At 55.3% G+C, this 14125-nt stretch overlaps 1 protein-coding gene across 9 annotated transcripts in view; it reads right to left on the bottom strand.

Moving 5' to 3' along the window:
* Positions 1-14125, bottom strand: part of BCAS3 (BCAS3 microtubule associated cell migration factor) — a 367571-nt gene that overhangs the window by 198628 nt on the left and 154818 nt on the right. For 7 of the 9 annotated variants that reach the window (XM_044430184.1, XM_044430179.1, XM_044430188.1 and 4 more), the window contains exon 17: positions 1013-1057. The exons of the other annotated variants lie outside the window; for them this stretch is intronic. In XM_044430184.1, the coding sequence (XP_044286119.1) occupies positions 1013-1057 (45 nt within the window). The remainder of the gene's footprint in view (positions 1-1012; positions 1058-14125) is intronic. 9 annotated transcript variants of the gene reach the window in all.

Here is a 14125-nt window from a genome sequence, read left to right as displayed (position 1 = left end):
GCTGCAGCTCAGCTCAAGAGGGGGATCTAACTATGGTCAAGCGCTCAGGAAGCACCTGCCAATAGTGGGCAGGGCAGAGACAAGGGACGGTGCAAAACACCAGGCTGTTTCAAACTGAAAGCTCGTACTGCCAGAGACTATTTCTTAAGGGAGGCCTTCCATCCTATTAGAATAGGGGGAAAGTGGTGCAATATCTGGGAAGGTACCGAACAACTGGGGCTCTCGGAAAGTGGGGTGGTCACCCGGGGAAGTCCATAAATCAGGCAGGCCAGATTCGGTCCCATGGGCCTGACATTCAACCTCCTGCTTCTGTCAGAAATTTTTGTTCCAGGAGAGCGCAAAACTGCACGATCCTACAAGAAGTGACGGGCAGGTGGCGGAGGGAGAGCCAGCAGTTTCAGGGCAGGCTCCCTGGAGCGACTGGCAAGAGGGGCAGCCAGGGGCGGAGGGGAGCACTGCACCAAGCCAGGATCCAGCCATGGCAGGGGCACCAGGGAAACGCACAACAGAGGAGGACCACACCATGTGCTAAACCAGCCATTCCCAACCCGGTATCGGACGGATGGTTTTGGCTTCGGCTCCCATGAACCCCAGACAGTGCAGCCAATAGTCAGAAATGCTGGGGGTTCTTCTCCAACGAATCTGGAGGACACGGGAGAAGCGAAGATGATGTGAGCCATGACCACAGGGGTGGGCAACCTGTGGACCCTCGAGACGTCACGCGCCAGCAGCTCCCTGGCCAGCACAGTCAAGGATGGAGGATGACAGGAGCTGCAGTCCAGCCATGGCTTGGAGCGCCACAGGTTGCCCGGCCAGCCTGACTAGGATCAGAAAAGGGGCACCCGAGTCCTGGACAGGGCAACCTACGCTGGACAGCACGCGGAGCTCTGCCCTTCATCACACATGGCGCTGGCACGGGGAGGAGGAGCGCATGCAACTGGGGAACATGTGGCGGCTGCGGGGGAGGGCGGCGAATGAACTGGAAGGCACGCTGGGGCTGAGTGAGACTCACCAGGGGGCTTTGATGGAAAAACATCCTGCTCCAAACAGGTAAGGTCTTCGCAGGAACGGGGGGAGGAAAATGCACAGGTATTAGATGGGAGAGGCTGTGGTCAACAAGCAACAGTGTCAAGGCATGGCATTCCAAAAACCATTTGCAAAAATAATTGTCACGGTTTTTCTTTTCAGAAGGAAAGCAGCACATCAGAAGACACACAGGTGTTCCCGGGACGCGCCCCCTGGCTCCCTTCTCTCTCGCTCCCCGTGATGGACCCTTTCCTGAGCCGGGGACCTCCGGATACCTTTGCGGCAACACCCGTCAGCTCCAGCCAGCAAGGTTCATGGTTGGGGATGCTGGGGGCTGGAGTTTAAAAAACAGATCCACACACACGCTTGTCCTCCTGGCACCCCCAGGGACTAAAGCAGGGTCTGGGCAGCCCCATCTCAGACCGGGGGGGGGGAGGGAATACCCTTTCAGATGCATGACTGTCACACGGGAGAGCAGGCTGCCAGGTCCCCTTCACCCAACACGCCTTTGCCTCTTATGTGGCAGAGAGGCAGTCTGTCTGTTTAGCCTCTGACTGGCGCTCCCGGCCGTGTGAGCCCCCGAGGGACGCGCTGCCTCGGTGAGAAGCGGGGCCGCCATCCACGCTCACTCACCTGGGAGCAAGTCCCGTGGGGTGGGGTGCGGGGGTTGCAAAGATGCTTTTGTTTGCTGTGCCTGAAAACTTTCCTCACTGTACGGCTTCACATTACCTCTACTGTCGTCCCGAGGATGCTTTGTGCTGGTTTTTACGTGGGGGCCTGGTGCACTCATCACAGGCTTTCCGTATTTGTGCCAGTGGCTTGCAGACTTCCCTGTGCCTCTTCGGAACGCGGCTGGAGGGCCGGAGAAGAGGAACCCGAGGGGGCTGATGCCAAGAGGGAGACGGGAGCATGCCCACCGCTCCGGTCTTCCCTCATTTTGCACCTTCTGGAGGCACTGGACTGCTCCTCCCATCACTCCCAGCTCACACGGCCAATGCTGCACCTCGAGAGGCAGGGTTGGGTGAGACAACGCATATGGAAGGAACAGGGGAGGCCTTTGCTGCTAACATTGTTTTCCTGCACAGCTGTCCCCAAATGCACACACAAAAACTAACCCCCAAATGAGCCGGTCCTGCTGCCGCAGCCAAGGGGCAGGGGGCTCTTCTGTACTGGGCCCCCATGCTCAGGTGGCCTCAGTGCACACCTTGGTGCTGAGTCGGAACGGCAAAAGGAAAGGGGATCTCTACAGGATACGGGGTAGAATGCCTACGTTTGGGCAGGGCCTGCTCTACCCATCCTGTCCTGTAAGCTGCGGGCTTGGAGACAGCTTTGGACTCCGACTCCCAGCATTCCTGACCCTTAGCCATGCTGCTCGGTGGTGCTGGGAGGCAACGTCCCAAACTTGGGAGCATCTCATCCAGTATCCCACTTGTTTCTTTTCATAAGAGCTTACCAAAATTTGCTAATTCCTTTATAAATAAGAAAAGGTTTGAGATTTCAAATAAAACAAAAGCGGGAGCAGGAGAGCATGAAACTGACAAATTGAACATGCACCCAGGGAAAGGCTGTTGAGGCTTAACTCTCTGAAATCTGGCTTTGAACCTGTTTTTTTTTCAGCCATGTTTGTGTTGCTGGGGTTGGGGGACTGCCTCTTTTTTTTCCTGACGGGGGGCTACCTTTTTTTCCCTTGTTGGCAAGAGCTTTCCTGGTTGAATGTGCTCTGTGCAGAGCGGTGACGGAGGCTTTCATTTGACATTTTTCATACGCGTTGATCAACATTTGAAGGGTTCTTCGCAAACCGGGGAGGATGGCCGTGAGTTCTGAAAGCTTCAAATGCGGGCAAAAGCAAAGCTGGCATCTGTCCCTGGTTAAAATGCCTTGCTCCAGCAACGTGGTCCTGAAATCCAGAGAAGCCTCGGCGCGGGGCTCCCCTTCTCCTTCGCAGGGAGGCAAAGCGCCGCACAGGCGCACACGCACCGCCACCAAAGGCGGCTCAGCTCATCGGCCGGACCTGAAGCCTCACCCCCCCCCCCCCCCCGTTCCAATGCTGGCCCTACCAACAGCTAGGAATGTGGCTGAAGATCAAAAGGAACGCTGTGGGAGTGGGACAAGATCAAATAAAGATAAAAATGCCACATTTGACAGAACAAAATGAAACTTCAAGGTTTGAAAGGAAAAACCAGAATAAAAACAAGCTGACGAAAGCAGGAATGAGAGACAGAGTGCAGTTGCGAGTCAAAGCCAGTTGCTCTGGGGGCAGAGCTCAGCCCCTGCGCTCAGCCCCACACCTCACAAGGTTGCCTCAGCGGCCTGCTACCTGTCTCCCCACTCCACCTCCTGGGGCAGGCTAGGAAGGGGGCAACCGGCGGCCCCGCACGCCTTCCTCAGCAACTTGACCCCACCGATTCACTAACGCAGCTTGCTGCTGCCCCTCAAGCTGGCTCCAGCCCGGCTCCAGCCCTTGTGCAACGGCCGTTCAGATACTCGAAGGCAGGTAACAGATTCTGGCCCCCGTGCTTAGCTGGTTCTCCTCCAGGCCAGCCAAAGAGCCAAAAGGCAGGTGTAGGAGGGAACTGTCAATTTCTGATGCCACTGAAACTGCTAGTTACATGTTCCATGGGACTGTGAAGCAACAGCAAACTACGGTATTGCACTTTTACAAAACAGTATGTTTCTCATTCTCATGACTATACTTGGAAGTGTGTGAGCAAAGTATGCTAAGAAAGAAGGTGTGTGTGTGTGTGTGTGTGTGTGTGTGTGTGTGTGTGAAAGAGAGAGGGAGGAGGAGAGAGAAAGCATTAAGGGCAGGACAGGGATGACTTTGTCTCCCTCTCAGATCGGCAAACCCAAACCCAAATCAGTTATGCGAAAGAGGAGAAAGGCTGCGAATCTGTTGGCCTGGCACAGGGCACCAAACTGTGGCGTGCTTGGACATGGACTTCAATGTGCTTAAACTGGAGTCCACTGGGAGCCCATAAGAGAAAGGAAAGGCTGAGAGCTCCGAGAATTGTTTCATCAAAGAGGCACGGGAATGCAGAGGGCTTGAACGTTGCCCTCTCCCCATCCGTTCTGAAAGTGTTTCAGAAATGCGGGGAAAATGCGGCGAGCACCAGGGCTGCCACTGATGCTGGGATCGGGGGCTGCCCTCCCACGAATGCCGGGGCGGGTCTTGCCTCGTGCACGGCCGGGCTCAGCGCACACTAATAAGGGAGGACAGTGACACGAGAGCCCGTCCTGGAATCGACAGCACCAGATGGCTGCGCTGGGTGCCGACGAGGCAGCCCCGTCGAGGCGGGAGGGGGGCAGCCGGGCTCTCCGCAGCCCGCCCGGCTTCAGTGTGTGCCGCCAGCGACCCCTCAGTGCTGCTTTTGGCCCGGGAGACCCTTTTCTGAAGAAGCGACTCGTTTAGCGCTGTTGAAACTCTCGGGCAGGGCGTGGGCCAACGCTCAAGGAAGTCTCAGATAATCACTGAGGTGCACGTTTACCCATGGTTAAGCAGGAAAAGGCCTAGAATTCCCAGCATGCCCCAGCCACCATGGCCAATGGCCAGGAATTCTGGGAGTTGTAGACCAACCTATGTGGAGGGGGTCAGGTTGAGGAGGGGCGAACGGCATTCATCTCTGTTCTTTCCCCCTGAACTGCTTTGCCAATCTGCTCCTTCCTTTTTTCAAGAAGGGAATTTGGATTTTAAATTGCATCCTAATCATTTTTAATGTTTCTGTTTTTGAATATATAGACTGCTGCATTCTGTTATTTTCGGGTGCTGCGTCAGGCTCCAAGCCCTACCTGGGGATTCTGCCTTAGACCCCTTGAATGCAAAGTGGGTGCTCTGTGCCATAATGACAGCCCCTTCCCTATTCCCCAACACCACCGGACAGAGAGAACAAGTTTCTGGTCCTCAGGATCTCCTCAAGGAATCGGGGATGGCTAGAAAGTGTACTCACGCCTTTCTTTTGGTTGCCACTCTTAAAGTCACCCGTTTTGCATTGCGAGGGTGAAAGAAACCAAACCAGGTATTTCCAAATGCAATATTGTGCTATTGGAATAAAGTAGTTACACATCAGAATCCACAGACCTAACCCAGTTTTCCAGAACTTTACTGGTGGGAGCATAATCTCCATGAATATGTCATCTCTGGTTTATTTTGCACACTCGAAATCTAAGGATTTAATTTGGAGGCTTTGGCCTTCCTTTTAAAAGTTTGGTTTCAGTTTTCCTTTGTTATTTCCTATTCAGCTGGTATTGCTCCTCTTATTAGTATTTTTTCTAAGGTCTGCACTACTAATAAGTCCTGGAAAGGATTAAAGTTTCCAAAGTTCAAAAGAGATCAAACGGATATCAGTGATTTTATGAACAAATCGTACACAAGGCGATAACATCTTGGCCAGATCCCACATGAAAAAATGTGTTATCTGCATTCCACTTTTCATACTGCAAAAACAGACGCTGAGGAGAGGCTGCGAGAGAGCGCTCACTGTGGCACTGAGGAAGCCCGTCTTTTGGCAGGGCTGTCCCAAAGGCTACCCCGCAAGCTGGGCCTCCCCCTCCATTCCCAGGGCTGGGTGCCCCAAGGTGGCTTCTGAGCCCGTCTTCCTTGAGCCTCCCGCTCCCCAGAGCAAAAGCACTTTCAAAATGGGAGCAACTTTCAAAAGGGATTTGCAGCATGAGGTGCGGTCCTGAGGTTCAAGCAGACAAGCTTTTGACACCTCGCTAATAAATGGTTGCTTTGATTAAAAATGAGGTCGTGGGTTGAATCCAGATGCAGTCATGTGGAAAACAGACCCATTTAATTCAGTGGCACTTCAATGAGCCCTTACAAACTGAAGTCCCATTTATTTCAATGGGTCTAAACTTAGTGGGCCAAAGCCCACTTGGGTGTTTGCTGGGGGAGGGTGGCAAGACCCAGAGCAAATTGGGGAGGGATCTCTGGATGAAGCAGCGTCTGGCATTGCCCTGTGATCACTTCTGGCGTCAGGAATTGTCTGGGGAACAGACTGCCGTTCCGGGGCTCCGACGCTCCAGGACAGAACGTGGATGTTCCCTTCGGCAGACTATCAGGCAACCTCTGGGTCCCGATCCATGGCTCTCGTTCCAGAAACAAACAAGGAGCTATCCGCTCCTCCCCTGAGGCAGGTGTGCAGAACCTCTTGCGGCCCAAGGGCCGGATCCCATCTTGGAGAAGCCCTCGAGGGCCGCAGGCGCTAAAGGCCGAACGTGGGTAGAGCCAACATACAACAGCCGTCCTCGTGTAGCTTCAAGCTCTTAATGCCAGCAACTAAGTCTCAGGAGAGGGATTCTGACCTTTCAAAACGGGCAGGGTGAGGTGGCACAACACTCAGGGAATCCCCCAGTGCCCAGGGGTTGTGTGGAAGAGAGCCAGGTCAGCACGGAGAGCACGGCATGCTCAGGAACCCTGGAGGCGCCCCCCCCCGAAGTTCTGCCCCTTCTTCTAGAGGAGCGCGATGTGGCCTGCGCTGGGATCATTTCGCTTTGTCCTCATCCCAGCCCTGCAAAGGCGGGCGAACACGCGCGTGGCCCAACGCCACTAGCCAAGGGCACACACGGAGGGCCTGGCGTAGGGAGCAAGCACTGACACGGGACGCAGGAAGCGCCTGTGATGCTGGGCTGCATGGAAACAAGGCGCCGTGCCATGATCAGAACACAATGGGGGATGTGGCCCCCGTCCCCCGGTGGGCAGCTCTGGGGAGAGGGGACGTCCCGTCAGGGATCCCAGAGCAACAGCTTCCAAGAGCAGGCCGAACCGGGCGACCCTTTCGGGCCCCTCCTAACTGAGCCCCACCGTGCAATGATCCCGCCCTGGCATCGCTTGCTAGCTCTGGCTCCACCTGGCTGGCGTGCGGCAGCCTCAAGACATCGCGGGGAAGCGAACGGCAGCCCATTGCTCCCCCCTCTCCCCCCCCCCCGCCCGGCCTGCGAGCCACTGCACAAGAAGCGGACGCAAAAACCCGCCTGGCTCCGAGGGCCTCTCCTCCTGACCGAGGCCTGAAGGCCAGCAGGAGGCAGCTGCTCCGAGACGGAGGAGGCCTCGCTTCCTTGGAGCACAGCTTCAAGGTGTTACCCACGCAGGTGCAAATACATCTGTCTTTCGCCATTTGTGGCAATCCGCGCGCCCTGCACTTCCCGGCGCCAGGCAGATGGTCCCTGTCCTCGCCTACTCCGTCTTCCGAGAAATAGAGGGGCAGATGCTAAGTGCGCTGCACACACGCTTTGCCCCCCGGAGGCTCCAGTTAAGGCTGCGGTGTCAATTTGGCCGTTTTAGGCCTTGCTGAGCTTGAGGGAACGCCGCCGCTCTGCTCCATCCTTCGCTCCAGAGAGCCCTTTCACACACAGGCACACGCATCGCACTGCGTGGGCCCAGTCCACCAGGGGGGTCTCCTCCTCCCACCTCGGCTCCCCGGAGCGCTTGCGTTTCCGTCGTGAAGCTCCGGCCACATTCCGATTCGGTTTTGATTTGCGGCTGCTTTGTCAATGGGGGAGTGCGGAGCGTCCGTGCAGGCTGCGCTGGGGGGCTTCAGCTGCTTGCCAACGCGGAGTTCCACCGGGCCACGCTGCAGCCGAGCGAACGCAAGCACTTCTCCGTCCCAATTCCCAGATAATGCAAGCTCATGCCGCCTACTCGGGAGCAGGCCGCACGGAATCCGACAAGGCTTGCCACCAGGTGAGCGGCTGGCAGGCTCCTGAACCACACGCTTGAGCTTCCCGGGAAAGCGACAGGCCTGGAAACTTGGTGGGGCTGCGGCGGCCTCAGACGGCCATTAGCCAACCTCCCAGGGATGTGGACTGCCTCGCCCTGCCGGTGTGGCTGGCGGCCGGCTCCCGCCAGCCCCAGGCAGCTCAGCCACCGGTCAGCCGATGGGAACTGGAGTCTGGAGGGCTTCCAGATCTTCGTCCTGCACCAAGCGCCACTTGCTCCGCACAAAATGCCCGGGGGGCGATTGCATCTCCCACGCCTTTGCCCTGCGAGGCTGCGACCTGCCACGGCCACCCAGGGCGGCCTCTTTCATAAGGGAAGAACGGTCCTCTGTTTGGAGGCGAGTCAAGCCAGCCGCGGCGTGGAGCGAGGTGGCCATCAGGCAGGTGGCCCAGCCACACCTTGCACGGGGACCGTGGACGGGGCAGGACACACGGCTTTCCTCCTCTGCCGGCCCAGACTGCATCTCCGCTCGAACCGTCATTTCTGAAGCTGCACTGCTGCGTACAATGAGCAGGTGGAGATCGAACACACACCAGTTCCCCGTTCCTCCTCGCTGGGGTCCCGCGATTCCTCTTCTCAGGCACTCCAACGAGGCGTGAGCTCCACGGCTCAGTGGGGGTCTGAACTGGGCTCCTCCACCCAGCTACCTGTGTGCGGTGAGCACAGCCGGCCCTCGGCTTTTGGCGTCTTTCGAGGTCCCCTCGCAGCCTCCCGTAACCCACTGCAGAGCAGCACTGGCCTTGCCCTGAGCCAGACCCGCGGCCCCACTGCCGACAACAGTGCCGGACACTGTGAGGTCCTCTAGGGCTGGCAGGGCTGCACCACAGCTCCCAGGAGCCACAGCCAGCCAAGTCAATGGCGGGTGGCGAAGGGGACTGCACTTCAACAGCAATGCGCTTGACGGAATAACAGGCCCCTTCCAGCTCCTCTGTCGATCTCTATCACCCACTCAGGGGCCACGGCAAGACTCCGTCGGGCTGTGCTCTCCCGCCAAAGCTCCCCATGCGCGGGGGCCCGCCCATAAGCCAAAGATCTACGGACAGAGACCTCTTCCATGCCCAAGTCTCCAGCACGGCAAGTACATCAGCATCCACTTTGATGTATACGCAGCAGATAAGGAAAGCCCTTTTTTAAAAAGGCATCCAGTCTGTTGCATTTTTCTCCTAGACGCTGAAGGATAACAATTCAAGCATTGGCAATACTGAAAGATCTTCCGAAGATTAGAGTAAGCCGCACAGTATTTAACTAACCTCTCTCAAAAGGCAAGAGGGGGAAATCAACCGTGCTCAAACTTGGAGTCGGGGCCTGGCAAAGCAGAGGTATGTCAGCCCTGTGGCTTCCTGAGCAAACACCAGGCACTGGTGTGGCACGCAAGGGGGAAAGCGCCTGAATCCGCACCTCTTATTTGCCTTGGCGGAAGGAGCCAGTGCCAGGGAACAGTGCGGAGGCACAGGCAGGACGGTCTCCCCCATGCAGCCCGCCGCAGAGGGGCAGGGCCACACACGCGGCGAAGCAGGTGAGGGGAGGCGGCTCCTCCAAACGGGGACAGGGCAGGGAGGAAAAAGAGAACAAAGCGGCTTAGAGTGCCTGGAGAGAAGTTCCTCGCTGCGCTGGAACTACGCCTGCAGCCAGGAGTCGCCGCTGGCCGGCTCACCGGTCGAAATTCAGCCACTGGCAATGCCCACCCCTGCAACGAGCCGGGACTGGCTCTTCAGGGGTTCGCTGTTAAAGTCAGAGCGACGGCACGCTTTAGCGCGTGCACGGACACATCTAAGCAATGCTGCCTCTGGGCATGTGCTGGGCCGGCCGGCCAACCAGCTCATCCACCGCGGCTTCCCCTGTTCCCCGCAGCCATGCCACAGCTCTGACCTCACGCAGGGAAGGGCTTTCCTTCTCTCTTCCGTGTACCAGCAGCCGCCACCGGAGAGCAGACACGAAACCACAAAGGCAGGCCACGTGAAACACCCGGTCCGGCAGGGGGTGCACAGCGTGGCGGCATCAAGCCACAGGCGGCAGCTCCTCAGATGTGCACGCCCAACGGCTCTCGCGTGCAGGATGAGAGAGCCCTTGTGCCTGGGCCGAGGCGGGAGGGGGCCGTGCTCCCCAGGGAAGCAGCCAGCTCATCTCGAGCAGGCTTAGCCACTGCAGGGCAGCCACGGCGCAGGCTCACTCCGCGGGAGCAGCGGGATGACGTGGCGGCACCGAGCGGAGGGCGCCGTCTCCGCACACTCTCTGGCCTGCGCAAGAGCCTCCTCAAGGGCAAAGGCAGTTTTGCAGTCGGGGGCGGCGAGTCTACCCCAGCCTGCTTCCCACAAGACTGGAGAGGGGTTTCCATTCCAAAAGACAGCACCCCAGCTCCAGTTGTGGTGGAGTGGCACAGCCCATCTCCCACTGCAGGACTCTGCCACATCACTCTGCACGTGCAGGCCACCACTCCCCTTCCCCGCTGAGATGCTGGGATGACATTTGGCCGGGGCATTCAGGGCAATATCCTAAATCTATATATTGGTGTCCACAGTCAAGCTGGGGCTACGGGGCAGTGGAAATCTATTTATTGTAAGCCGCCCCAAGACATTCTATGTCTATAGGGGGCAGGATAGAAAAGCTTTTAATAAATAAAATAAATCTAAAGTACAAGGGAATGGCATATCTCATTTGAAACACCAGGATACGGCACCGACGTCCACAACACAGTTCTTCGTAGATCAGTTCCCACACCTAAGTGGTGCGCAAGGAAAGGAGGCAAAATTGTTGTATTTTATCAATTTGCAGCCAGTGTGGATGGTCAATTTATCTATGCTGTAAGCCGTCCAGAGATGCAAGTAATTGGACAGCATACACATTTTATAAATAAATAAATAAATAAAATGCAAAAATCTAACACACTGCAATAATAAATTAATCTGGATAGGGATGTTGCAGAAATCTGTGGCAGATCCAAATGAATTTAGATTTCTCTAACTCCAACCCACAGAGTCTGCTTTTCCCAGATTCCACAAATGTGCAGAACTTTTTTTTTAACTTTCCATATTTTTACACAAATGAGGTGCTTGAATAATAAATGGACTGAAAAAGTACGTTCCCTCCTATCGGCTGAAACATGGAAAAGGGTGTCTTGGGGGGATTTGCACACTTTTGGAAGGGTGCTTTTGCGCAAGAGCAAACAAACTCATTTGGCTCAAGGAATAGTTCTGTCAGCGAGTGGACTATGGAGCACACACTATTCGGCAAGCTGCGAAACAGCAACGGAATGGATTTAACAGCCCAGCTTCTGAAACATTGTCATTTGCTGGTTTCTTTTGACGGGACAAGTTATGGCATGGAAGTGCGTGCGAAGGCCTAGCGATTACGACGGAGAGCTAGCTGGTGGGGACGCCAGGTCTGGTGCATCGTTCCTGACCCTCTTGCAGCTGCAACTTTCAGCTGTGTGTGGATTTGGAGGGGGAGAGAGAAATTCATGCAGCTGACTTTTCGAAATGAACTTACTAAATTTTGCCCTTTCAAGCCAATTGGCAAATTGACACTCATTATCCTTTGAAAGCCACACGCTGGATGCTGCACTGGGGTTCTCCAATTATGGGCAGAGGATCTTCATATGACATGGGAAAGCGTGTGCACAACCGCTTCCATTTGTGAAAACAGCATTCAAGAATAGCATAAGCCCATTTTAATGCAACATCGTCAGAACTTTCTAGACAAAATGAAAAGCGCAGTGATTGTTACCGAATTTCAGAGGGGCGGTTTGCATGCAATGTTTGGCGGCAAATTCCCGCTTTTCCCCCTTGTGTAACAAGCACTACTGATGTTGTGCTTATATGGGTTTATGCTAATATTGTGATAAAGGTCAATGCGGTCAGTTAGATTAGGGAAAGCGTTTGCAAGAATTAGTGTATCTTAGATAACATTCTCTTACAAAATCTATGGAACAGAAGAAATGTGCAGAAAAGACTTGAACAAATGTTCATGTAAGTTTAAAACCCACATTCTCAAAGTTCAGGAGCAAGCAAATTTAAGACTGGAAGAATGAAAGACTGAGAGATATTGAAAATGAAGGGGTTTTCTATCCCTAGATAGATCTCTGGAGAGTTTGAGCCCCGAGGGTCTCAAGAACTCCCTTTCCGGTACAAACATTCCCAACCACGGAGGTCCTTGAGAGCGGCCTTGAGGTGGGCCCAACTGGAGGCTGGGAGCAAGAGCTTTCTGCCGGCAGCAGCCCGGATTGGCCTTGCTTTGCTCGGCTCCGATGCGACAGGCTTCGTGGGAAGCTTCCCTGATTCCGCCTGGGGTTTCGTCTGGGGTGCCTTTGCTGCTCTGGTTCTTTCAGGATAGATAGGTGGCTGTTTACAGTTCTTATGCTGCCCTTGTGCTTTCTTTACTTTTAGTTTGAGATTTTAACGTGCTTCACTGTTATCTATGAATTCTTACTGTGGACAGAACTAACTTTGAAGCCCCCCACCCCCAATAGAAAAGCAGTCCATGGATGCAAGTGTAAATAGAAATAAGTTTACAGTTTTAAAATGTGATTGATGACCAACGCTTTTTGGAGTCAAGTGTGAATCCCACCGCAGGACACTGACTTCCCCCCCTCATGCTGACTTTACGAGCTCTGCATGAATTACACTCTACTCAAGGCTGAAAATTGCTCCCATCTCAGGCTGAGTTTACTGCACTCGAGAAAGTCCCAGACGGTCCCCCACTCTGAACTTCTGCCCAAGGGCTCCTTCCCCAGGTGGACTTCAGCTCCCATCAGACCAGCCAACACGGAACTCTGGGAGTTGCCGCGCGACATACCTGGAGGGCAGCCAATTCGGGGAGGCTGGCAAACCACAGGGCACCCAGAACTGAGGCCACGCCGCCCTGGGTCAGGAGCCCCGAGCATGCCCTCGCTCCTGTGGCTGCCAGAGCCCCTGCAGAGCCACACCGGCCTCTGGCCACAAAAGGGCGCTGCTGTGGAGCGTGTCTGTGCAAGGCGACAGCCCTCTCTGGGCGCTGCTGCTGGCACAGGACGCTTCGTGCCGTTGCCATCGGGTAGCCTGCACAGGCCACTTCTCACACCTCCCAAAGGCGTTGCGCTCCCAGGGCGTGTGCAAAGGCCAAACGAGACAGGAGGGGGGGAATCGCGACCGAGTCTCTTTTTTGCGGGGCGCCAGGGGTGCTGGGAGGGGCTGCCATGTCTCCCTTGCCTCCTGTGAGTCTTCTCCAGGCTAAGCGTTCCTGGTCCCTTCACTCTTTTCCCACAGAACTTGCTTTCGGAACCTGTGCTGCCCTCCTCTGACCCGATTCCAGTCCTTCACATGCGCCCACACTCGGACGCTCTACTCCCCGTGACGTCTGCACGAAGGCGAGACGAAACCCGAGCCAGAGGAGCTGCAGTTCCCCAGCCAGGGCAGGGCTGAAGGGGGAACATGCCTTTCCCCTCGCGCCACTTCCCCAGGGCAAACCTCTGCTCCTGAAGCCGCTATTTGCCCACAGAGGGACGGGAGATCTATCATGCTGCGTTTTGCCATGAGAGCATCCCCAGCCCGAGATCACTTGCAGGATGGGCTGTGCTCAGGCGTCTGACTGGTGCGGAATGATGCTGCTCGTCTCCCGCCTTGTGGCGGCCCGGAGGCACGGCTTGTTCTGCCCACGGGTGAGGAGCTGGGGTTTCCGATCGGGTGTCCGTAGCCCACCGTGGTGCCTGCCAGGGTTCCCAGCCCTCCAGGTTTTCCTTTTACGAAAGATTTCTTTATCTTTATCGTTTCAATTGCGGGGGGGGGGGGGCGGCTGGCTTGCTGCAGGATGAAGGGGTGCCCGCCAGTATGACCTGCAGTTGAATTCCGAAGAACGGTCTTGTGTTCGGAGCGTGGATCTCACTTCCACTTTGCACCCTGGTTCTTGGGCAAGTTACACTGGGTCTCACCAGTCCGCCGTCTAGAAAAACGACTGTTTTATGTTTAGTCGTGTACACCATGGGAGTCGTTTTAGGAATAGGCAGAGCCCAATCCCATGGCGGTAATTTTATGAAAGCACCCACAGCACCCCTTGAAATCCTGGTGACCCCAAAGAGTGGGGAAGTCTGGTCAAGGCAAGGAGAGCCCGGAAAACATCTTCACTCCAGTTCTCCTCTGGGTGGTTTTGTAACGGGTTTATTGGCTGTAGGTATTTTAAATACTACTTAATATTTCTCTTTTGTTGTCTTGTTGCACGGGTAGCTTACAACATATGTATGTATCTATCTATCTCACACTGATCTATAAGCTGCCTTGGGAGAGTGAATACCCAGAAAGCCGGGATAACAGTTAACAGTGATTAAATACAGACATTTTCAGCAAGCTTATGCTGACTTTTTAAATTCTATAACATATACCAAGATGGGCAAGCTGAGGGCAAACATAGTAGAAA

This window comes from Varanus komodoensis, unplaced genomic scaffold (assembly GCF_004798865.1).
Source record: "Varanus komodoensis strain SLA01 unplaced genomic scaffold, ASM479886v1 scaffold20_1, whole genome shotgun sequence".
Lineage (NCBI taxonomy): Eukaryota > Metazoa > Chordata > Lepidosauria > Squamata > Varanidae > Varanus > Varanus komodoensis.
Note: the sequence above shows the minus strand (reverse complement) of the source record. Positions and strands in the feature narration are given on the sequence as shown.